Raw genomic sequence first — 26,668 nt, 5'->3', positions numbered from 1 at the left:
AGTACAGTGGTTCCCAACCTGGGGTACTAGTGCCCGTGGGGGTACTCTGTAAACCAGTTGGGGGTACTTGAAAATAACATTGGTAATGGCGGAAGAAGGAAAAGTCTTTTGATGGCGGCAGAAGACTCCCATTGCCATGGAGACAAACCACGTTGTGTCACTTTTGGTTCTGTCTGCAGTGTCATTAGTGTCTCCTACAGGCATTAATGGGAACCCCGATGACAGTACACAGCCAGCGGCCAGACACAGAGGATTCCTGACTGCATACTACTCCTCCACTACTTCTTAATATAAGGACACGCATTATTACACGCATACTGCTCACTTCGTAAGTACTGTGGATATTTCAAATTGAGATGAGGGGGTACTCATAAATGTAAAGTCTAATCAAGGGGTACGGGAGATAAAAAAGGTTGGTAACCACTGGTCTAGTACAATCAACAATGCAAAACACACATACTGTAAGTGATTGATGGCGCTTATTTTAATGGAATACAGTTCCAAAAAGCAAACGTCTTTGGTAAAGGGTATTGCTAGTGGCAGGGAGATGTGCACCCCTTACACTCAATGTGCGCACACCTTTGCTTAATAAGAGCTACCATCATTGCCCCAAAGTTATGCCCCTGACTCTTGTATGCCTGCATAGAGTTACATATGATTTATGAATTAAACAGTATGGTTAAATGCGGTAAGCAACTTGTCAAAAACATGGTTGTAGAAAGCAGTAACTGCTGATGAAAGCAGTGCATATAATATTATGTCTTTAATGTTGACAGCAATGAACAAAACACATGTTTTATAATATTTTAATAGTGTCAAAGCAATGTACTAGAATAAAATATAAAACCACCTTCAATAGCCCTAGTTATGCTAAAACGTTTATATATAGGGAAGGTAAGGTTTGGATCGTATTGTCAACAGCACTTAGGTCGACAGTCATTAGGTCGACACCGTTGGGTTGACAGGTGGTAGGGTCGACAGGGTTCTAGGTCGACATGGGTTAAGGTCGACATGGGACAAGGTCGACATATGTTTATGTCGACACATGTGTTAGGTCGACATGGTTTAGGTCAACAGGTCTTTAGGCCGAAATGGGTTTTTTAACTGTTTTTTTTACCCGAATGTCGACACAGTCGACATGGGCACAGTTGGAAGTGAACCGCAGCCCCTCGCGTCACTCGCTTCACTCACAATGCTTCGGGCACGGTGCCTCGCTGCGCTCTGCACACTATTTTATTCACACACCACGCCCTAGTGGATAGTAGGGCATGAAATACCGCCTGTCAGCACATGTCGGCTCGAAAAAGAATGAAAAAACCCATGTCGACCTAAAGACCTGTAGACCTAACCGATGTCGACCTAACGCATGTGTCGACCTAAACCCATGTTGACCTTGTCCCATGTCGACCTAGACACCTGTTGACCTTCACCCATGTCGACCTAGAACCCTGTCAACCTTGCCTAATGACTGTCGACCTAAATGCTGTCGACAATACGACCGTATCCCGTATAATGCTGACAAATGGTTATGTGGTTATGGTAGGGATCATGGAAAGTGAAGAAAATGGATTCTCGCTTAAATTAAATGTTTTATTTAAAATATTATTTATATTTAAAATTATTTTAAATAATGCATATCAATTTTTTTCTTTTATTTTTTTTTTCTATGTATTTAAGGACCATATCTCATATGATACATGTTATTTCTGTTTTCTTTGTACCTTAAGTATTATGATTTGATAGCAACACTCGAATAACAAATCATACTGTATGTGAATTGATGTACACAAATATGTAACTAATACATAATAAATACATATGTACACAAATAAATGTAATACAGCAGCATTCTTAGAACACTGCCAGCAACACCAAATGTTGTTGTACGCAATCCCTATAATAACATATAAGGACTATAATTGGAAGGTCACTTCATTCATGTAGTCTCTATGTAGGCTGCTATCACATACTCATTAACAAGTAATGCATGTGATGGTAATAATATACACACTCAAAATCTCATCTGAAGGGGTGTGCTTTCCATAACCAATCACAGCTCCTCCAGGATCCAATCAGACAGAGTGTTACATATCGGGCTTGCACTTTATGCAGTAGTAAAGGTGGCAATGTCCCGCTACCCAGCATTGGTGGTGCCAGCAGGCAGCTCTCTACACACATCTGACGGTCTCCCAGCCAGGTGACGCACACTGGGGCATCCATTCCTCCTACAGGAGCACACGGACACTGCATCCCATTCACACCCTGCTGTCTGCTGCTGTCTGCTGCTCAGTAGAGGGGAGCTCCGCTTATCATCATCACTCAGCCAGCAGCGCTTCAGCACCACAGAGCTGGACAGCTCCAGTGTCTCCTCTGCTGGTCTCTGCAATCTGCCCATTTCGGGGAACAGCGGCTTGAGGTCCATGCTCTGCTGCTTGGCACAGGAATAGCAGCTAGCCGCCGCATCTCTCTTACTGGGAGCAGCTGTCATATTCACTTGTGTTGGACAAGGACATTGGTCTTGCTGGCAAATGGCTCCTAAGTGTATATTCTTCTTCTCAGCCCTCATTGGGTTCCTGTGCTTTGTGCAAGGATTTCCCAAACCTACTCCAGGTAATATCTCCTACTCAATCCATTCTGTTTTATCTGTGATTGCATCAGATATATTTGTGTTGTGTTCTAAAAGCTTGTGAGTGCCCTGGTGTACAGGTGACTGATTTCATGTAGTAGATAATGTTTCTGCATAGACTGTAGCAAAGATGTTCCCTTTAATCCCCCGATTAATGTAATCCGATTAAGCCTGTACAGCATCAACTCTTAAAGGAATAAACATTTTATAGAATTCTTAGAAACGTGTGTATCATGTTTTACAGAACACCGTTTGTTACCCTCTGTTGTCTATTACACAGTGAATGCACATTTAGGAATAGGATATAAATCGGTAGTAATGACAATGTCTTTTTATCCTTTCTAGACAAGGCTCTGCATAACAGAGAACTAAGTGTAGAAAGACCATTGGAAGAGCAGGTAAGTTAACACATTTCCTATTAGCATGTCACACAGCTATTGTTTGCCATTTTACATACATCAATTGTGTAATTCATTGTCTCCAAACCTCTGTCCTCAAGGCACACTTACAGCCCAGTTGTACTGAAATCCACCCTGGAGCAAAGATGGGTACATTCAAATAACTGCAGTAGTAATTAAGCCACCTGTGCTCCAGTAATGCTAGCCATAAAACCTGGACTTTTATCATGTGTTAAGGACTGTGGTTGGGAATCTCTGGTGTCATTAAGCTACCAAATTTGTAGCAAAAAATATTGAGTGGCATTTTGTATAGCTAGTGATATATACAAAAATACTTTTGAACAGAATACCTGTAATTTTGTATAGTTATAATACAGTATGTGCAATAGCGGATGTTTATTGCACGTTTGAAGCAGGTCGGAAATCATGCAATGTATTGTACAGATGTTGTGTGTACTGAGCATAAGACACTTCCATAATCCAATAATGGAGTAATGGATACATGTGTTTGCAAGTTTTGTTTGTACAGTAAGTCTAACAAGTATTTGTGTATGTATGTATGTAGTACAGTATGTATGTATGTAGTACGGTATGTATGTTTATAAAACAGAAAATGCTAGAATGAATAATAATTTTTTGTTTTTTGTTTCCTTTCCTCCAAAGATTGCTGAGGCAGACACTGTGAGCAAGGCAACAAGCAGAGGTAAAGTGTCCACATACACCATATGTTGTTGCTCCTATGGATGTAGAAGAGATGTTAATGTTACGTTCGTTACTTTTTCGCCATGCAGAAAATGGAGATAAACTACAAAATGATTCCCTTGTGGACGACCTGAGCTTCTTGATGTCAGTAGCTGAGAAAGAGAAGCACGTGAAAAGAAGTGGAGGAGCAAAGAACTCAGTCACTGGCCACAGAACCACATTGGATGATGCTGACTCAACAAAGAACACGAAGCCTGTGGAGTATTTTGACTCCACTAAAAGTGGATTGGATTATAAATTTGAAGGTACTGTACTTTACTAATTAGCGGAGCTTTGGGGTTGAAGCAAAGTTGAGTACAAGTCAGATTGGAGTGCTTATATTTTGTGTGTTGTGCATTTGCTATATGTATGCTCCAGAACCATCTTATGTACACATTGTCGACATATCTACTCTTATATCTGAGTGTTGTCACGTAGGTCATGTTCAGTGAGGTCGCTTTAACAGAATTGCGGGAACAGTTGAGTGTAATTTTAGATGAATCTTTTGCATCTAGCCTAGAGTTGGTCTGAGAAGCCTTGATGGTAATGACTTATATGAGACCAAAATACAGTGTGGTCCATCCACAGAGATACAATTCTTTGGGGTCAATCCAATTACCTGCAATGAAGTTGCAGTGTGGGTATGTGTGGCTATATGCTGTACTTTCTGTATTGCTGGACTCTCAGATTGTTGCTTGAAACCTGTAGAGGGGACAATGGGCCGTGGGGGGAGGAAGGAATTACATTGCGGTTGCCAGTATTTACATGCTGCTGCAACTTGTCCCTATTGTGGGTGATTGGATTGAGCTCTGTGTATAGATTAATATACACATTAAGTTCCATGCATGCAATGCAGAAGCACTTAAGGCTGACTTGTGTTCAACACTGCATCTGCCTAATTAACTTTACAACATTTTAGAATTGCCTTTAAACTTGTAGTTTTTCTAGTTTTTCTTTCCACCTAGCTGTTGGATGCACACTATAAGATTATTTTTCCAATCTGGCTAGTTGAAATGAAAATCTGCTAATGTCTGAGATCAAGGCCCATATTCCAGTTCATTCTTTCTGACAAATTCCTTCTTAGATGGACAAACCCATATGCACTGCGAGTGGGGCAGATATAACATGTGCAGAGATAATTATATTTGGGTGAGTTATTTTGTTTCTGTGCAGGGTAAATACTGGCTGCATTATTTTACACTGCAATATAGATCTCAATTTGAAGTAAAACCCCACCCAAATCTAATTCTCTCTGCACAAGTAACATCTGCCCCACCTGCAGTGCACATGGTTTTGCCCATCTAAGAAGGAATTTGTCGGAAAGAATGAACTAGAATAACCCCCCAAATTACAATCAACAATTTGCTCTCAAAAGCTGGTAAATGGACAGAAATGACCAGATTTTTCATTCCAACCAGTCAGATTGGAAAGAGAATCATATAGTGTGTATCCAGATTTTCTCTATTTACTTTGTTACTAACAAAATGTATTTTCCCTGTAAGACTGGCACCCTATATTTTTTTCTACTTTCATATTTATTTTTCAGTTTAGAGAATTCATTCTCATTTTGATAAATATTATCATATTTAGGAAATGTATATTCCAATATAATTATGTATTTCTCTGCTCAAGATATAATTCCCTTGGTCTTCCCTTGCTATATTCTATGATAACATTAGGATATTTCTTTCTGCAGGGAAGTAAAGTAATGATCAGATACTGTCCACATCTATTCCTTTTCTGAATAGCACAATTTAGCCAAATCTCAACACACAAAAAATTAGATTCCCCATTGCTGAAGCAACATATACTTTCTATTTCACCAATCATGCATTAGTAATAAGGATGAGACAGTTTACAGGGAGGAGATACATACTTGGATCTTGGTGTAATGAGAATAATCTGGTTCTTAGGGGGAAATTTACTAAAGGAAATTTGTAAAAAAATAGGTGTATTTGTATCCAGAAATACACTTATTTTTGACATTTACTATCCCGAAAATACGGCAATTCGTAGTAGTATTGATGTGCTATCAATACGAATACGAATTGCCGTATTTTCGGGATAGTAAATGTCAAAAATAAGTGAATTTCTGGATACAAATACACCTATTTTTTACAAATTTCCTTTAGTAAATTTCCCCCTTAATGTCAGTAAGAAGAAAGAGCTTATCATAGATTTTAGGTAATTACTGAAAACACAAACCTGTTCAAAGTGATGGAATTGATGTTGAACGGGTCTCTAGTTTGGGTTGGGATCATTTGGTCTACAGCATGATGGTCGACAGTCCTTGGTCGACATGGGAAAAAGTCGACATGGTTCTAGGGCGAAAGGTCATTAGTTCGACAGGTCGTTAATTTGACAGGTCATTAGTTCTAAAATGTCTAGGTTGACAGTAAAAAGGTCGACATGGGGTTTTTCGACCTGCATGTCAACATAGTCGACATGGACACAGTTTAAAGTGCACCGCATCCGCTCGCTATGTGTTGGGCACACTATTTTATTCTCCCACCACGCCCTAGTGGATGGTAGGGCATGAAATACCGCCTGACTGCACATGTCAACTAAAAAAAAACAGTGAAAACCCCTAGACACTGTCAAACTAATGACCTGTCGAACTAACGACCTGTCAAACTAATGACCTGTCGACCTAGAACCATGTCGACCTTTTCCTATGTCAACCAAGACCCACGTCGACATAATGGTGTCCACCTAATGACTGACTACCATCATGCTGTAGATCAATTGACCGCATCCCTCTAGTTTTAAGTTTTTGGGAACCCACATCTCTGACGACCTGTCTTGGTCTGTGAATGTTGGGAGTTTGGTTAAAAAGGCTCATCAACGCCTTTATTCCTTAGAGTCCTAAAAAGACACCGCTTATCGGTAGATATATTGAAGAACTTCTATCGCTGTGTGATTGGAAGCATCTCAACCAGCTGCGCTACGGTGTGGCATGGGAGCTGTACAGTAGCAGAACACAGGATGGTTCAGCAGGTAGTTAAGACAGCTGAGTGGAATGTTGGGACTCTTCCAGTGGTGGCGGATATTGAGAAGAAACGTTGCTTACGACGGGCACGGAGTATTCTGAAGGATCCGACTCATCTGGCTCAGAGAATGTTCACACTCTTGCAGTCCGGTAGGCGTTTTAGATGCCTTAAGGCTAAAACAGGTAGATTAAAAAATAGCTTTTTTCCCAAGAGCAGTTGTGGTATTGAAATCTTGTATCTGATAGAGCAGGTTTTATTAGTGTATAGTTGCTGTATACTATGTTGCATCTAACCAACCAAACGTAATAATAGCCAAGCGCTGGAAATTATTAGTCCCTGCTGCCGTCTAGAGGGGATACTCAACCCCTCTTTAAGGAAAAAAAACTATATTGTATCTGACTGATGCTAAACTGTATTTTGTTACTATGGCCCTTATTCTGGTTTACTCGCAAAGGCAAGTTCCTTCTCAAATGGACAAAACCAGATGCACTGCAGGGAGGCAGATGTAACATGTGCAGAGATAATTAGATTTGGGTGGGGTTTTGCCTCAAAGTGAGATCTATATTGCAGTGTAAAAATAAAGCAGTCAGTATTTACCCTGCACAGAAACAAAAAAACTCTGCACGTTACTTCTGCCCCACCTGCAGTGCACCTGGTTTGCCTTTGCGAGTGAACCAGAATAAGGGCCAATGTTATGCATGGTAATAACAATAAAGTGTATCATATGAAATATTATTGTATAAATAATAGGGGCAACAACGATATCGGTCAGTATGTATGCCTTATATGTATGCCTTATATCATTCTAGTTAACTATAACAGCGGCTGCTGTCATCTCTCCAGTGTGTGCCCAGAGTGATCGGGTTTTTCACAGAGCAGCTACAGTACTGCATTTTAGATCTATTCCTTCTCTGTAATCTCTAATGACCAATTAAACTAATCTCTCAGATTTTGCAGGTCTGCTTTTCAGCAATGGAATTGAAAGAAAGAAAATAAATGAATAGTTGAGGGCTTTAGTTTTAAAAATTCACCAATAATGAGGATATTAGCATCAAATATGATATAAGTTCTATTAATAATTAGATGGCTGAAACTTGGGAAAATTAAAATTTGATTTATTCTTTTAGATGATCCTGATGGTCTACACCAATTAGATGGGACACCTTTAACTGCAGAAGACATTGTTCAGAAGATTGCTATGAGAATTTACGAAGAGAATGACAGAGGAGTGTTTGACAAGATTGTATCCAAGCTCCTAAACCTTGGTCTGGTAAGTGGAAAGTTATCATATACAGCATACAATTTACTCTCTCTGTTGTGACATGTGTGTATATATATATATATATATATATATATATATATATAAGCTCTATATATCTGCAACTCACAGGGCCACAGAGGGGTGACACCAAAACGCTGGCTCCTACTCAGTAACAGGCGCTGGGTGCTGCACTGTAACATGCAGCAGCCAGCTCCTGTCACTGTGTAGTAGCTGGCACTGAAACCACATTACTTATGCTCAGAACAGGGGCAGCTATGAGGGTGGAAGTGACTGCAAAGCCCCCTCTGCCCACTACCACTGGCCATGCCCGTATAGCAGCCCAGCAATGCATCAGGCAATGAGAGGTGACTGCTGCTGCAGGCTTCCCTGTCTCACTGCCAAATGTGATGGTCGCCTGCACTGTCATACAGGCACACACAGCCAGTGGTAGTGGGCAGAACAGTATGAGGGAACAGACATGGTAGATCTGTGTGGAGGATACTCCATCTGACCCAGATACATTTTACCCAGGCAGTCAAGGCGGCCCAGTGCTGGTGATTTTGTGTAACACTTGAGTTTTCAAATGTAATTTCAGCTTGTCTCCAATTCTTAAGTCATAGTGGCTGAGTCACAGTGGCTGAGCTATTTACATAAATCTCTATGTATTTCTGGTCACCAGAAATATGGCTACCACTTGCACAACTCACTTACAGGGCTGTGATTAGAAATTGTGGCCGGGACAGACCCAATATCCAGTGCCCCCATCTGTTGAGACAGAGCTATTCATAATGTGAGTGGATTTACAGCAGGGGTGGAGCAAGTTTAGGCTGTGTGGTGGATGTTATTATAACATGTCAATCAATCATATAAATGATATGATACTCTATCCCAGCCTTAGCCACCTCAGTATATATAAATACATTCCACCTCATTCTCACACACACGCACACACACACACACACACACACACACACACACACACACACACATAAACACACACATACCCTTCATATCACACACATATACCCTGCCCTGCCCCAGCCACACACACATTCATCCATATACCTAACCACCTTCCTCTCACACATGTGTACCCAGACATCCCCAGCCACTTCCCCCTCACACACATATACCCCAGCCACCTAACCCTCACACACATGACCCATTCACCTCCCGTTAAAATAAATATATATCCTAGCCCTTTCTCTTGTGCTGCTTGTGTCAGATAAGGTTTCCCAGTGTGCACGTTGCTCTGCAGACTTAGTGTTGCTTTATCTCTGACCTCTGTTACACGTATTGCTTCCTTGTGTGTCTATGTATTTGTCAGTCCGTATTGTCAGTTGTTTTGTCGCCTCCATGGTGGTAGAAATTTTGTTGAGAATATTTTGATACAGAGATGGCCCGGACAACAGTCCAGGGTCCAGGTAGACCCCCCCACCCCCACCCCCACCCCCTGCTTAATAGAGACACACTGTAAGGTGTAAGCTTAAACAGCTGACACTAAGTCCAGAAATATGAACAAAACTGGATTTCTACTTCTAGCCATAGGCATATACTTTACTGATAGAGCCAGATTTCTGCATGCTGGATGCTGTTATTGGTCTCCATTAGCCGTGTGTCTGTCTGTGTCAGTGTAAATGTCTGTGTTTTTTGTGGTTTGAGAGTAGTTAGGGACACAGGATTAGGAGGTTTTGCATGTGTAATTTGTACTGGGCCCCATTATTTTCGATAGCAGCCATGTTCTTTAAGAGCATTATTTATTTGATTGACTTTAATTTGTTGTCTGTTGCATTATTCTGCCAATATTGGGTTGGACACTTGGCATGATTCTGACCTGCACGATAAGTATAGCCTGATGCATAGCATATAAGTCTGATGGTGAGGACACTGCTTAAGTTCAGGGCACAGGGATCATGTGCAGAACGAGTCCTGCGTCCTCACACACTGTGCACTCTAAGGGGACGATTCTGGATCACTCGTAGTGATCGGAATTCGGCCCCTGCCCGATGGTCGGGGTTTGCGCATGTGCAAACACTGACTGCAAATGGCCGCGGCCAGTTACACAGTCGCCGGGCCGTTCACAGCAGCGCTGGGCCATGGGAACGTCCAGTGTTTTATGGGCGTCTTCATGTAAACGCTGGGTGTTCCCAGGGGTAAGCAGACAGGCCGATGCCTGCTGGGGTGGCCGACTGACGTCAGCCGCCCACCCTGTCTTCATCCTGGTGTCCGCAAATAAAAGTCAGTTCAGAACTGACTTTTATTTGCGAAGGCAGGAGGAATCATTCCATGGTCGGCGACCATCAATGATTTTTCCTGCAGTGGCGGCATGTGAGGGGATGTGTCTTCATTACACATCCCCTTGCATGGTTGCGAGGGGAGAAGGGGGGGGGGGCGGGAATTCGGTGGGGCACTGGGGCGGCAACACAGGTACTCAGTAAGCTGCAAACTTTGCAGCTTACCGAGCTAATCAGAATCACCCCCTAAGCCCCGGCCCCCCAGATTTACCGACTTTGGCTGCAGATGTGAGATGAAGGTTACTCAGATGACCAGTGGTCACCCACAGTGAATCTATGGTGCAGCGGATCATGGAAGTGGGCAGGAGGCATCTATTTAGACCAGATGCCTCCTGCTGCATTAGCATGTATTGTACAGCTGCTTCCCTCTGGCTGTGCAATATTGTACAACTCTGAATCAGGCCCATAGTGTAATACATTATGAAAGGGACTTACGTGTTTGACTACATAGAAGCATATTCTAAGCAAACTAGTATGACTTCCCAGAGAAATGGGGAACATGTTTCTGTGAGGCACCAAATTGCATATTGCACTTCCAAAAGTGCGGATGATGTGCATGTGCCAGATTGCACTGTACTAGCCCTACCCACTATATACTGTATGTGGTGCAATGTGGTGAGAACTTAGTGGCACAGTAGAAGTGCATAGTGGCAGAACGTCATTATTCTTTTCATGTAAAAGGAATACCCTCTATCTGTAGGTCAGTGGTTCCCAAACTGTGTACCGTGGCCCCAGGGTGCCTCAAGACACTTGCAGGTGTTCCCGGATGACCTCCCGACAGTCGGAATACCAATGGTCACTATACCGACATTGAAAACTGTTATATGCCCAACAATAAGGATACTGACTAACAGGGACTATTCTCCCTCATGGGGGTCCACGACCCCCATAGAGAGAGAATAGAACTTGTGGCAAACGCAGCGAGCCACCAAGCATGCAGCATGGCGAGTGCAGCGAGTCCGCTAATGTCTTCTTTGCACTTGCCCCCCAGTCAGAGTACCAGCAGTCGGTATTCCGAAGTTGGTAAACTGACCTTGGATTACTGGTACAGGACCATTTAAAATTATTTTTAGTTGACATAATAGAGTACACCAGTGCTTGTGGCTGCCAATCATAAAATATCTGGACAAACATAAGCAAATATTGTCCCTCACCACATAATTGAACATAAGGATGACATATAAACTCAATCTACTTAATTTTATACTATTTTTCTAAATTTCTCCATAACAAAATAATTCTGATTCTCTAGTGCGCTGTGATTCAAAAAAGTTTGGGAGGTGATGGTTTTATGAATTCATTTATTTTACATTATTATTAATTTATGTATTTAAAAAAATAACATTACAAAATACAGTTCACTGAGGGTTTTTTTTCCAAAATGTAATAAAAAGGGATAAAACTACCATAATGATTTGATAAGAGGAAGAAGTTGATTATGCAAACAAATCATTACAGTTCCTCTGGCTGCATCCGCGGACAGGAAATATTCATTTTTTCAGAAGTAAACGGAAAAAAACAAGACTTTTTTTTTTTCATTATATTCCTGTTACATATTTCTGTAATGAGTCTCATCAATGGCCTCTCAGATTTCAGAGGTGACAGAAAAATGGATGTGCGATAGTGTATCACTTTCAGGATTGTTCAAATAGAGCTTAAGTTACAGTCAATGGGTGAAACTAGCAGCAAGCGGAAAGAGATACAAAGCCGGCAATGCAGCACGTCTTAGAGAGATCTGCAGACAATGAATGAAGATATTAGACGCCAGCAGGCTTAATAAATCAATTCTACCAGCAAGAGGGAGATGATAAAGTCGATGATGATCTTGACATGCAGAACATGAGCTTAGTAACTAACACAGAGGCGGAGAAAACCTAGGCAGCTGTTTTGTTAATGGTTACCACTATTGTCTATAAATGTATTATCGGTAGATTACACCTACTATAATGTGCACTAACACTCTATTCACAATCTAGCAATAATGGAATGTATAAAGATGAGAATTTATAGCAGCAATGTACCTCGTATACCCCTTTCACACCAGCCCAAATTCCCGGGTCGGCCCCAGGAACAACCCGGCACTAGCTCTTGTGTGAAAGGCTCCCAAGCCGAAATCCCGGCATCTGTGTGCCAGGATTTCAACCCTGCTAGCTAGCAGGGTTGCTCCCGGGACCTTCACGGGTTACTGGCTGGTGTAAAAGCTACTGACCCGGCTTAATGGCTTCTACTTACCGGAGTCGGTCTGGGAGACGGCGGCAGCCAGGGTGCCGGACCCGGGGTATCCCGTCTGTGCGGGTGTGGTGCAGGTGCCGGTTCGGGAGGTCAGGCCTGTGGAGGGCCGGTTCCGGTCAGGGGGTTCCAGCCTGTTGCTGCTGGTGGAGACCATGGCACCAGGCCTACAGTCTGTACATCGGGCAGCCCCGCCAGCATCATCCCACTCACCCCGCCTCCCGCCACCTGTACTAACTCTATCCCGTCACACCAGAAATGCAGGGACTAGGCTGGTGTGAAAGGGGCCAGCCCGGGAATGCCCCTGCATGATCTAGGGACCATATTCCTGGGTAAGTCCCTGCATTTTCTGGTGTGAAAAGGGTATTACAGATCTGTGTTTTTAAAACTTGTAGGTCTTATTGGATATCTTAAGTCACAGTACAGAGGGAATTGGCAGTTAGGTGTTTTATCACTGGGATGCTATAAATGGGTTCAAAACGGTTGTAATTATTTTTTGTACAACAGATAATTCCCCTGCGGGACTCATTTACCATCTGAGAGATGGCTTAGAATTAACTCTTAACTATCACATATATGGTTTGTTTTATAAATGTTCTTTGATGTTTGTGTATTTTGTGCAACAATTCAACTTAAAAACAAGCTACCATGTAAACTTTGGGATGATTCAGAACCATTCATTAGGGTTCTATTCTGTGGGGGTCTGCGCATGCAGGAATATACACATCCCCTCACATGCAAGGGACTAGCATGCAGAAGATGTAACTTGGATTTGTGAGGGAACCTACGGTATTACCAATAAGTTACATTACGTAAATAACCCGCCAGCAGGATGATGCATGTAAAAAAATAAATTTCTGTAAAAGTTAAATAAATATTCAACATTGTAGCCAACGAAAGCTAAACATTGAACAGCAAGCCCCCAATAAAATGGTAAAATACTGTTTGAACTATAGATTTAAAATCATAAAAATAACGACGTATGTGTTAGAATACATCAACTTTCTTAAAACTACTTAATTTTGCCATAGAGTAAATTATACAGTGTTTTATATGATGCTTGATCTGAATATAAAGCTGAGTAAAATAATAAAATCTAGAGACATAATTTTGGCTGTTGGTAATGCAGAGTTGTACTAAAGGCCGGTAATGAATTGGCAGAAACCTAGATTTCTATGGTTGGATACTAAAACGAAAGGGCCATTTGGCTTGACCTACAATTGGCCATACTCCCGATGAAATCAGGATTGAATTGATTGCACGATATGATGTAATGAACTAAGTATAGTTTAATGAGCATTCTCTTCTGTACCAGATTACAGAAAGCCAGGCATACACATTAGAAGATGAAGTGGCCGTTGTTTTACAGCACATAATTGCTAATGAGGCTAAAAATCGAGAAAAGGAATCAGAAGATCTGGATTATCCTGCCGTCAAAGGGGATGTCAGCGCAAAGGAAAAGCAGGAGGAAAGAATGGTAATTTTCTTTACACTTCCTGAACACTGAATGTGGAGATAGACGAGTATTTAGCCTCAGGAAATAATTACTTTCATCTAGCACACTATACAAGATGATGTTTAATGTAAGGGTTTGTGATAGGGGCCATAAATTCAATTAAGTGATAGAAACTAAACTAGACATTGTTTCTAATAATAACTCAGATTTTATTTCTCCGGAGCATAGTGATACAGTATGTGAAATTAAAGCGTTGATTATTTCAATGTATTTCTTTTATTTGATGCACCAAATAATCTCCATATGATATTTGCCAATTAATTCAAATAATAATGACACTTTTTAAAAGGAGAATCAGGCCCTCATTATTGTATATCCCCACTGGGCATAATGTGGCAATCAGAGCAACAGTAATCACCCAGAAGCTCACAATGTAGCGTAAAGGCCCCCATACACTAGTGCTATTTAATAGAGTTTCATGTGATTTCCTTTGAACTCCTTGGCAGCTTCCCGGGTGGCAGGATTGCATACGATAAACTGTATGTGGTCCTTTTGCATACAATGTATCGTACGGGATCCGGAGCATGTTTGCGGGACCTCATAAATCTTTGTGGGCCAGATGCACTAAGTTTCAAAAGTGATAAAATGGAGAGTGATAAACAACCAACCAATCAGCTCCTGCCTGACATTTTCCAAACACAGTCTGTGACATGGCAATTAGGAGCTGATTGACTGGCTGTTTATCACTCTCCATTTTATCACTTTTGAAGCTTAGTGCATCTGGCCATGTGTCCGCTGTGGCAATCTCCAGCTCAGATCTGATGCGTGCGGGACCATAATGTACATCGGATCAGAATTGGCGGTAAAACACATATGATTTGACACTTTTAATGTGATTTCTAGGCCTGATGCATCAGAATCAAGTGAAAAGATCCCAGATTGCACAAGTGTATGTAAATCTGCCTACTGTGGTGCAGATTCATGGAGTCCCCTATTATGTATCATGCAGAACTTCTATTTTCACTTTTATGTATGTTTTCCAGGGCAGCATTACAAGGCCACTCTTTAGAACACACATTCCTTTGCTGATTAACACTCAACTGATAACCACTTCCTGGAGGCAGGGACAAGTACAAGGCCACACCCACAAACAGTTGCATGCTCAATATAGTTCTGATATAGGCCTTTTTTTGCAAAACTGTATTTTATGTTTTCTCCTATTGACAGTGATAGGTAATCTACTACTGCTATTTATCACTTAAATTGTAACAAACAAAGTGATTGATGCTCAGCTGTGGGAATATGCTGTCCCAGCAGTACTAAGCACAGACTTAGGAGGTCATTCTGGTTGACCCGCAAAGCTGCAAAATGCGAGTCAACTAAATGCTGCATGCCGTCCACATGAACACCCACTACACGCCGATTGCACCCACGCGCATGCGAATGGATGTTTTGCATAAACATATATTTTCAACTCGCGTGCGTGGACGAAATTATTCGATGGTCACCGACCATCAAATGATTTCTAAATTGTTCACAAATCTAAGTCACGCCGGTGACATCAGCTGCCCGCCCCCGGAACCCGCGTCATGGAAGAATTACCATGGGGACGTCCATGAAACGCTGGGTGTTCCCGTGCAAACGGGCCGGCGACTATATAAGTAGCGGCGTCCGCTTGCACAGATGGCGCAGTACATCACTATCGCTCACCGTTGCGAATTCGCAACGATGATTATGGATTAGAATGACCTCCTTAATCTCTTCACTAGCCAGTTCGGATTCTTCTGTACACATGTGACCTATGTCTCATACATGCGCTGCACTTGAAGTCTGGTCTCTGAGATATTTTACTAAAATAAATAAACAAACAGAAACAATGTATACAATAATAAAGCAAAATAAAGGACTTTAAGTGCTTTACGTAGTGAATTAATTAAATAAATGAATTAATAAATAATATATTTGTCTAACACCATCCTGAGATAGGTACCTTCTTTCTATGGGAATTCTAAATATTCTTCATTTTTATGTTCTGTGAGGTAATTATTATAGAAGTGGCATAACTATAAAATAATACTTTTACTGCTCTGAGATACAGTACTGGTAGCATATAAGAACTTACAAAAGATGTACTGTATTTTACAACTGTCACAACACTATTGTTTGTATACTTACTGGTACTTACTGGTACTGGGGTAATGATGTGTGAATTGATGGTGACTTGAGCCATACAGTCTTTTACATGTGGTTGAACATTTCAATTCAGTCCACAGCTTATGCATGCATAAGAACCATATGCTACTCCAGGTGGTTGCATAACCTTAAACTGGGACCTGCAACTCAATAACAGCTGGAGCAATGACCAAACTATCCATGCACTAATAACAGAAATAGATTGCTGGAAATATGATGAGCATGTCTTTAATGGCAACATTAACCATACTGAGGTCCACATTTTGACATGAGACAAAAAACAACAACAGATCTTTAAAATGTATATTTAGAATTCATCTGACTACAAAATTCTGTTCTGGAATATTCATGAATGTATCTACTATGGCCAACAACTTTGCTTAAATTACTTGGAAGTTATCATGAGCAGAGTTCGAGAAAGAAAAACAAATGCTCTTCTAGAATATTCATGACAGTGTCTCCTACGGCCGACACTAATGATTCAAAGAAAACATCTTTCTTCTGGTTTTATAAATGACTTACATTACATAGATATATGTAATTAATTTACTTTAGGTAACTAAAGATAAAGAAGTTAAAGAAGTACCGGAAGGGAACAACAACATATCGGAAAATGACTTGACCCCTGCAACTAATTTGGAAAGGAGGAATGAGTTGTCAGCGGAAGATAAATTTGAAGATCTCCAATATTTTCCAAACTTCTATCATCTAATAAAAAGCCTAAATTCAGGTATTTCTAGAATAAAATAATAAATGCACGTGTTCCGCTTTCCTGAATGTAACATATTGTATATATAAACCTACTACAGAGAGTAAATGAAAGCTATCATGAAATGAAATTTGTGACATTGGTTGATTTGCAAATGCAATGTTATAATTAAATATTCACTGGTTTTATTTTATTTTTTACTATTTATATTTTTTTATGATGTACTATTTATAGACTCCCCCTTTGTTTCATTTGATAGAAAATGATGCTAAAGAGAAGGAAACTTTGATAACCATAATGAAAACTCTTATTGATTTTGTGAAAATGATGGTAAAATATGGCACAATTACGCCAGAAGAAGGAGTCAACTATTTGGGTAAGCAGTATATCCTTGTTGTTTTTTGTTTTGTTTTTCGTTTTGCCTTTCTTGGTTGAATATAGACTGAAGAGGAACAAACCTCTTTAAAAGATTTTTAAAAAGTATTAAAAATTACCTATTTCTTTTCATATAACTAAATTAAAGAAAAAATAATTCCCAGCCATCTCATTAGCAGAAAATGTGCAAAGCGTATAATATTTCAGTGTAGCGGGTAATCATTCATTTCTATTTTATTTTACATTATTATACTTTTCTTTTCTCCCTTTTAAAATACTATTAATATATTTTATATATAAAATGCCAAATGTTCCACAGCCCTTCACCCATTTTTCCTATATAATATTGCATTGTGTGATTTATTTATGCAGTGATATCCGGTTGTAAAATACGGTTCTTTGTATTTCTGTGTCAGATTGTGTGCCAGATACAGTATAAAGATTTTGAATAATGGAGAAATAGATTAAATAAGGGTTAAATACAGGTCACTGTCTGGACTATTGTAGGTCACTCTGAAATCTAGGACAGCTTAGTACTGTAGATAAAGATTTTAAAGGCTTTTACATTGAACAGTTCTAATGATTCATTTAAGTGAAACTCACAAATAGCAGCATCGAGTAGCAGGAGCGGGACTGTTTGATGATATGATTTATAGCACTACACTCTAGGTCCATACACAATAGGTGACTATGCCCAGCATGTATGGACAGTGATGATCGCGTTCATCGCTGGGGGAAAGATGCTCAGTGCATACACACTGAGCGGCTTTCCCCCTGCCTGGCACCAACGACGGGGGGAGGATGGCTTTGCATAGGGCAGCGCTATGCAAAGCCATCCTCAAAGCCACTCACTCATCTGCTGGTGATACCGGCTTTCCCGTCAATGATGCGGGAGCGCGCAGCAGCGCTCATCGCCGGGGCATACACACTGGGTGGCTTTGAAATAAAAGCTGCTCAAATATGCTGTTTTGAGCGGCTTTCAGCTCAAAGTCCCCCAGTGTGTATGCCCACACACACACACACACACACCTCCCATCAGACCTTCTCTTCTGGGGTCTCCTGCAGGGCACAATGAAAATGTCAGGCAAGTATGGGCTGCAGCATAAGAAGCAATTTATTTCTCATTGATTTAGTACAGTAACATAAGATTTTCCTACCCACCTCTCTGGACTGCATTTGAAGATCTGTGCTGTTGGTGGCTGAAGTTGCTGAAGAAAGACTAGTAAATTGCAGCCAGGGCCGGACCTCTCTGATTGTTCATACCCTCCAGTACCCGGGCCCTGATTGTACTGCTTCCAGAAAAGTACATACTGTATTTCACACAGTGCAGTTAGTTCACATTATGCCACATTATATAGTGTTTAGCTGGCATCTCAGGGAACCAGGTAGATAACAGGTAGACCTTGGTGCAGATGTCAGGCACCAGGGGTCTAAATTAGTAAATATATGAGCGATCTGTATATATATATATATATATATATATATATATATATATATATATATATATATATATATATATATATATATATATGAATTTTCTTTTTTTGTTCTTTGTCATCTTTTTGAGCTTGTTCATTTCTGGTTCCCATATCACATGACAACCAAATTATTTTACTTTTGCAGAACTGAATCTACTGCACAAGGATTTATTTGATTAATCATTTTTTGTAATAGTACCCCACATAATATTGTAATGGGCTGAGAAAATGTTACTTTTTTCTAGCTTCTTATTCTGCCTGGATTAGCGCAAGACTAGACCCATATAAGTGCATTATGCTAGAAAGGTCAGCATTGGATGATTATTGATTCCTTCAACTTTAGATAGATGTAATTTGATGCCATGCACATAATGGAAAATATTCTGCATAGAGAACTGTACTATTGAAAGGAATATCAATAACAACAACCCGCCTTCATCTTTCTGACTGCACAGCAATATTTTAATGACCCGCTCAAGGTCTCTCAGCTCCCCTTGTCAATTTATTTATAACAGAAAATTGCGATCTGAACAATAAATACCAGCTGTGCTGACTGAATGCCGGAGTGTAGAATGCCCTTGTAATCTTCTTAGCATTTTTTTATAACCTTGGTTTCTTTTATTTCTATACAAAGAATTGCTTGAAAATATATATGCTTCAATAAGTTAGAAATCTCCCAAAATAAGCATTGTTTTGCTTGTTATACAGAGAGTGGATTTACTTGTTAGTTTATCTCAGTTCTGTTATTCAAAGCTCTCTGGGGGTTATTCTGATTCACTCGGAAAGGTACAATTACTCTCTAATGGAAAAAGCCATATGCACTGCAGGTGGGGCTGATGTAACATGTGCAGGGAGAGTTAGATTTGGGTGTTTTATTGTTTCTGTGCAGGGTAAATATTGGCTGCTTTATTTTTACACCGCAACATAGTTTGAAGTACACCCCCCACCCAAATCTGCACATGTTACATCAGCCCCACCCGCAGTGCATATGGTTTTGTCCATTAGAGAGTGATTGTGCCTTTCAGAGTGAATGAGAATAATCTCCTCTGTGTTGACTGATGGCATATCCCCCAGTATAAACTACAGGGGTGGAGTCAGTAATGGTTGTATTGTCGTTGGGAAAGGTGCTGTGTATATGGAGTTTTTTAGAAAGAGAAATAGCATTTTCTGTGACTTCTGTTTATTTACTCAGATGGGAGTTCTACTGAAGATGGGATGTTGCCCATAGCAACCAATCAGAATATACTTATTATTAATTAAGCACCTTCTATAATCTGATTGGTTGCCCAGAACAACATCCCATGTTCAATAGAACTCTTAAGGTGGCCATACACATGCAGATTTATCTGCAGATCTGTCTGGTTGGAACAAAAACATGGTTATGGATGAGAGCAAATGACAGTTGACCATTTTCTTGGAAATGCTGGAAGACTGACACTCATCCATAACCATGTTTTTGTTCCAACCAGCCAGATCTGAAGATAAATCTTACTAGTGTATGGGCACCTTTAGTAATAGACCCCTGGGAGTCTGGGGTGGACTTATAGGTGAAATGCTTATAGGTAAAGTGCTGTTTCATAAAATAGGACAATACTATGGGGCATAAAATTAATTAGGGTTCACAAAATGAACTAGCACACTTTTATGGGACATAAATGGCAGTTTTAAAATGGTTTTAGGAGACATGCCACAAACACTCAATGGTAGTCCCCATAAGATGCATATGGTTTTTATGTTTATGTTTTATATGTTCTCTCTCAAGCTAGTCATGGGCTAGTACCATCCAGATATCTTTGGAACACAATATACATGTAATACTAATACCTGAAATATCATTTTTCTGTTACTATCTTCAGCTACTGCAATTAATTATGTATGGAAGAAAGTCCAGCCATATAAAGGCAGCGCATTAAAAATTAAGTAATGTATTAAACAATATCAACAATTATCACATTTCCTATGCGTTAACAGTACGCAGAAAGCGTGGCTTCATTGATAAGAGAGCAAACAGTTAATCCATTACTGGAAGTGCTTTCTGTACAGTAAATTTACTCTTGTACTTTTGTAAAAGTCAGCCCTAAGCACTTTGTGTTCGATAATTACGGCTCACTGGGTGCTCCTGTACCATGTTCTCATAGCAGAAGGCTCAGCAATGCTGTTATTCATATAGCTATATTCATATAACAATGACTTACTAATGAGAAATCCCGGCAACTTGCAGCACAATACTAATAACAGCACAATAAAATGCTATATATAGTAATACGTTCGGAGACAACCAGAAAGGGACTTAAATTAACCTTCAGTAAATAATTATTGAAAAATGTATATGATGACTTAAGAAAAATATACTTGTATTCAGAGGCTGGCTGGCAACTTTCAGCCTGGGGGGCAAACACAAGCAAGTGGCCCAGTTACTTTTCCAGGGAATGCAGTGGAAAATAGGCAAGGCAATGTTGAGGATGTGGTTTACTTGGGGAGATAGATAGATGCAGGACTAGTAACCATATTTGTTAGGGGCAGCTGGCAGCCCCATTTCCCTGACTCCAGCATACCACGAAACTGAAATAGTGGCAACGGTGCAAAACTTAACACCCGCAGATGCTCCATCACTACAGCTGGTGGCACAGTATAGAGGTGCAAGAGCAGAGCTGCCACCACTGGCGCCAACCATTGGGTTCCTTTGAAAAAGAAGATAATGGGAACAATAAGCACAAGGGTAAAATGGCAGAGAGGGGCTAGCAGCCAGTACAGGGCAGGCTAGAAGGTGATGGTGAATGAAACTAAGAACTGGAATAGAAGGGGGGTAGGTGGAAGGAAGTGGTGATACTAGCAATAAGGATAGTAGCAGCAGTGGCGTAGCTACATATGTGGCAGACCCTGCGGTGGCTTGGGGTCTGTAGTGGGCTGAACTGACAGCGGGTCCCGCTCATTACATATGGACGGGGCGTGGACCCGCTCATTCAATATGCACTGCGCTGGGTCCCCGCTCATTAGATATGTACGAAGCGGGACCAGCTCAGCGCTCAGTGCTGCTTGGGTTGCCTGTCAGCTCAGCCAACGGCGCCCGTAGTCCATCGCCTCGCCCCTTCTTGGGGGGGTGAGCCACTGGAATTTTTGGCAGAGGGTAGAAAAATTTCTAGCTATGCCACTGAGTAGCAGTGGGAATAGAAGATAGAGTTAGTAGGTGGTGGTGATTGCAGATTGTGGGGGAGTGGGCTGCAGCGATGACCCTATATTACAGGTGGGATTGCTAAACACATACAAACATTGGCAGCCCTGTACACGTTAGGCGCCCAAGACATAAAGTGGTCCTGGAGAGGTGGTGGAACTCATTTCTCTCTATTACCTAATCCACCTCCCCCATGCTTTTCTGTTACAATAACTTTGCAGGGTCAAAGTGGAGATTGAACCAGTTCCACCTCCCCATTACAGGTGGTGGAACTCAGTTCCATCCTGTCCCCACTCTAACCCATTGCTGCGCTCAGGAATCAGCATAAGCCATCACACACACTATTAATACCCTTTTACACCGCAGAAAAATCCAGGTCAGCGGCGGGTCAGACCCGGATCATCGGCGGTGTAAATGGGGTATATCCGTGTCCATTTACACGGGTCCTCTACCCAGGTCCTGACCTGGGTAGAACCCGGATAGGACCCGTGTAAAGGCTGGTGTAAATGGTCCCGCTGCGGGTCCAGGCACCCGCAGCGGGTCCACAGCGTGCAGCGCTGGGGAAGCTGTCCCCAGGTGATGCGGGAGAAGGGGGGTCCCTGCGGCTGCTGAGGGGAGGGGGGGTACCTGTCAGCCTGAGGTCGCAGCCGGAGGGGATGATGTGCGCTGCCGCCACTGCTTCTGTACCTCCCCCCGCAGCTGGGGGGGGAAGCTGTCAGGATGCTGAGGGGGGAGACGGAGGAGATGTTGCCCGCATTCACAAATGGTACATTATAATTATTATTATATTGTACCATTTGTGAATGTATGTATTCTTGCACCATTAATGTATGTTTTTTTGCAATATTTGAAGTAAAAATCCTTTTACGCAAGCAAAGCCTCTTTACACTAGCACTTGCCCACTCATTCATTGGTCAATAACCAACCGCGCCAACACAGTTTCAAATAGAAGGGGTAGAGCACTGCACTTGACCCACTACATAGATACATATGGTACTTATGTAGTATCTGGGCGTCCGATTTAGAAATCGGGTCGGATCGGGCACATCGCATCGCATCGCATGCGACCATCGGATGCGATGCGATGACCCGATTTTTCCATAGGAATCAATGTTAAAATGGACTGAGTCCATTTTAACATGGAATTCAATGAGAAAAAGGGGTCCTTTTCATACCCCTACTATCCAAGTGGGCATGGAGTTGGATATAAACCTGTGGCGTGGCGAGCGTAGCGAGCCCCGCGAGGGGACACAGAATACCGTCCCCTCGCGGGGCTCGCTTCGCTCGCCACACTTCGGGCTCGGTGGCTCGCTACGCTCGCCACAGGTTTATATCCAACTCCATGCCCACTTGGATAGTAGGGGTATGAAAAGGACCATTTTAACATTGATTCCTATGGGAAAATCGGGTCATCGCATCGCATCGCATCCGATGGTCACATGCGATGCGATGCGATATCGCATCGCATCGCATCTGATTGTATGCCTTAAGTTAAGGCATACAATCAAAAAATCAGACGCCCAGATACTACATAAGTGCCATACATATTGCTATATAAACTACATTCATGTGTATTGCTTTAACAATATTACACGATTCTGTATTTATTTTCTCCCTATGTTTATGATTCCGATATACAATGAATGCAGACAGTAACATAGGGACTATTGCAGGGGAGTATTGTATAACTTTATTTATACCAGAGTGTTATTTTTACTAATATTATATTTTGCATTTATTTCTGTAAGAGTTTCATTGGTGCAAACTATATTATGTTTGTGCAATAAGGCTGCATTGGGTTCTGCGCACCTTGTATAAGGACATAAACCACTTGCATGACTTGGATGCATGTGAAGCAATTGGAGCTAGAAGCACATTAGCTGGCCAGGGCACATTACATTTTACTATTGTATAGCTTAGTGACATAGAAAAGAAACGGGTATGGGTCATTGAGTCAAAAGGTCGACGTGGGTTTTTCACGTTTTTTTCTCCCGAATGTTGACATGGTATACTTGGACAACGTCAAAGTGTACGCATCAGTATCTATACTGGATTTTAGATAGATAGGTAGGAAAGACTATAAATGCTACATATGCCTAATGCTGTAATGCAGTATAATAGCTTCCTCTGTGTATTGTCTCTGGTCTATTTTTGCTCTGACTGCTCTTGGTGACGTCAAGCAGTTCTTTGGCTCAGAGAGCACTACAAATAGCAGCAGAAGAGGAAGCTTGTGTAACAACATGACCTTCCTTTAGTTAATGTCACTTTAACCATGATGCTTTAAAGTACAGTAGTAGTGCAATGTTCCAATAGCCAGTGGCCTCCTCCCCAGTTTCCTTTCTCATTATGTGCAGAATACATCTTGATTACTGTGTGTGGCTTTCTGCCTTCATAGGGTTCAGTGACATAAACAGCTCACACAGTGGCCATATAATACAGGCTACAATGTTCTAATAATGAGGTTTAATATTTACGCTGGTAAAATGGGAATACCATGCACAAGATAAGATTTATCAATACAAGTAGAAGAGAACATATGCTACAGCCACAAAATACATATCATATAGAACATCATGGCTAGTTTATGGTAGACAAAGGATGGGCATTAGTACAGGACCACGGTCACCAGGTTCTATTACTGTATTTGGCTATTTCACTTATTGCAGTAATGCAAGTGTTTTTAGTTCTTCCTTTGCTTTCAGCTCTGATCCCAACACAATATAAAGTGAACAATAGACGTTCCTGTATAATATACTTTCCTTAATTAGAGCTACAGGTTCCTCCGTACTCAGTATGAAATGGAATCAGATTTTTTGCAACATGAGTAGGTTCATATGAAACAACAATCTCTGGATTTAGCATCACACAGGTCTCCAGGCATTATAAAGGATAACAATTCTGTATTGCAACCGGCCTCTATGGCAGATGCCATTGGCAATTGCAGAGCCTGATGAAGCATAATTAGTAAGATGCTAATTTGAGTACATATAAATAAGGTGCATTTATTGGACAAACAGAAGAAATATCAAAATTAAAAAAGTTATTGGGTTTGATAGTCCCTTCAAAAGATCAGTAGACAGGAAATTCTGTACTCTGGCTGCTACTAGATTTATTTAGTTGGTCGGTTAATCAAAATATATTTAATTTATTGTATTCAGAGAAAAGCCTCCTTTGCATATTTATATTCATAATTATATGGGCGTTTATAAAGTATAATTTGTCATAAACAAAGCTCACATTTCCCTTGAAGCAATGTAGAGGTTGAGTAGAGTGGCCAGCTATGCAGAGTTTGCAGACACCAGAAGTCTCACCAGGCGTTCCAGTTGTTCAAGAAAGGGAAGGGGGCCCTGTCTATTTAGTCCCAGGCCCACAATTTCTGATGGCAGCCCTGTATAGCCCACTATTAACAAAAATAGGTTTGAATTCTTTAGTGCACAGTTTCTCAAACTTGTTCCTCAAGGCTCCCTTACTATCCGTGTGTTATGTATATCCATGCTTGGTGACTTATTTAGTACATTTAATTTGATTTCATCATCTGTGCTAAGCCAGGGATAAATTTAGAAACCTTTTAAAGAGCACCAATTGGTCCTGGCATTGCAGCCCAACGAGAGATAATTGGTTGCTGCAAGTTCCTACACCATGCACATTTAGATCATATGTTAGTAATTAGCACTGTTATGTATTAGAAAATATTAAGAAAATCAATAAACAAAATATAGGAACAGCGCATTATAATTTTAGCCTCATAATGAAAATGGTTATCAATGATTCAGGGGTTAAGAATAGATGTATCTGGAATTCTTTATACTCCATAGAAATAAAAAGTCAAATAGAATGTCAGAATGATAAGATCCTGCAAAAGCCATTAGGACAATCAGTTGCTTGGAAACAGGCCACAAACTGGAGCCTGGTGCCTGGGATGAGTCACATCCAGCTACGCCTTAATGTTGCTCAAAGCAAACACTGTCCACCTGTGTAAAGATGGCTGTAATCATATTATATGTCCATGTAGAGACAAATGAGGTCTTTTTGTTTGCTGTGTTTAGAAAATGAGGCAGCTGTGTTTTCATTCTTAGTGCTTTACAATTACTGCTGAAAAACAGAAACACAATGCTTTATTAGGCCAAAAATCAGCACCTAAAATTATGTACTTCTTGTTGCAGGGTAACACGTCCTTCCTTATCACATCAACCATCAACTTAGCCCTAAAGTATAGATTCACCATCCCAGTGTAAAAATAGCACACCCCCAAATTGATGATGGGTACTTATGTAGTATCTGCGCTGCCGATTTTCTGATTGTATGCCTTACCTTAAGGCATACAATCAGATGCGATTCGATGCGATTTTGTATAGGATTCAATGTTAACAAGGTCCTGTTCATTTCCCCACTATCCAAGTGGGCATAGAGTTGATTTTATAAAGCGTGGCGAGCCACCGAGCCACCGAGCCCGAAGCGTGATGCTGCACACCGTAATGCCCCTCACACATTAAGCCACACATTATGCGTAATGCCCCCACATACCGCCACTTGTAGCGTCCCTTAAGCAATGCCCCCAAAAGTGCCACTTACTGTAAATTTTTATATGAGCCTTCGCTGCTGCTGCAGGGAGAGATGGAGAGCGGTGCAAAGAGGAGCAGAGCGCAGCGCAGCGCAGAGCACGCTCCCACTCCTCTCCTGGTGTCCCCTCTAGCCGAGTGGACATTTGAAATATTGTGCACGCTGTTGTTGTGCATGACGTTGGGG

The 26,668-nt window shown here is 41.2% G+C and overlaps 1 protein-coding gene across 2 annotated transcripts in view; it reads left to right on the top strand.

Annotated features, from left to right (window-relative positions):
* Positions 1-2,134: 2,134 nt before the first annotated feature.
* SCG3 (secretogranin III) overlaps positions 2,135-26,668 on the top strand; it is a 31,949-nt gene continuing 7,415 nt past the window's right edge. For both annotated transcript variants that reach the window (XM_083183906.1, XM_083183905.1), the window contains exons 1-8: positions 2,135-2,610; positions 2,972-3,024; positions 3,688-3,727; positions 3,816-4,031; positions 7,883-8,025; positions 13,855-14,016; positions 16,744-16,918; positions 17,157-17,273. In XM_083183906.1, coding sequence (XP_083040032.1) covers positions 2,529-2,610; positions 2,972-3,024; positions 3,688-3,727; positions 3,816-4,031; positions 7,883-8,025; positions 13,855-14,016; positions 16,744-16,918; positions 17,157-17,273 — 988 coding nt within the window. In that variant the 5' untranslated portion in view covers positions 2,135-2,528. The remainder of the gene's footprint in view (positions 2,611-2,971; positions 3,025-3,687; positions 3,728-3,815; positions 4,032-7,882; positions 8,026-13,854; positions 14,017-16,743; positions 16,919-17,156; positions 17,274-26,668) is intronic.

This window comes from Crinia signifera, chromosome 4, assembly GCF_055691185.1.
Source record: "Crinia signifera chromosome 4, ASM5569118v1, whole genome shotgun sequence".
In the NCBI taxonomy this organism is placed as follows: domain Eukaryota; kingdom Metazoa; phylum Chordata; class Amphibia; order Anura; family Myobatrachidae; genus Crinia; species Crinia signifera.
The sequence above is the reverse complement of the archived record's forward strand: the minus strand, read 5'-3'. Positions and strand labels throughout refer to the sequence as shown.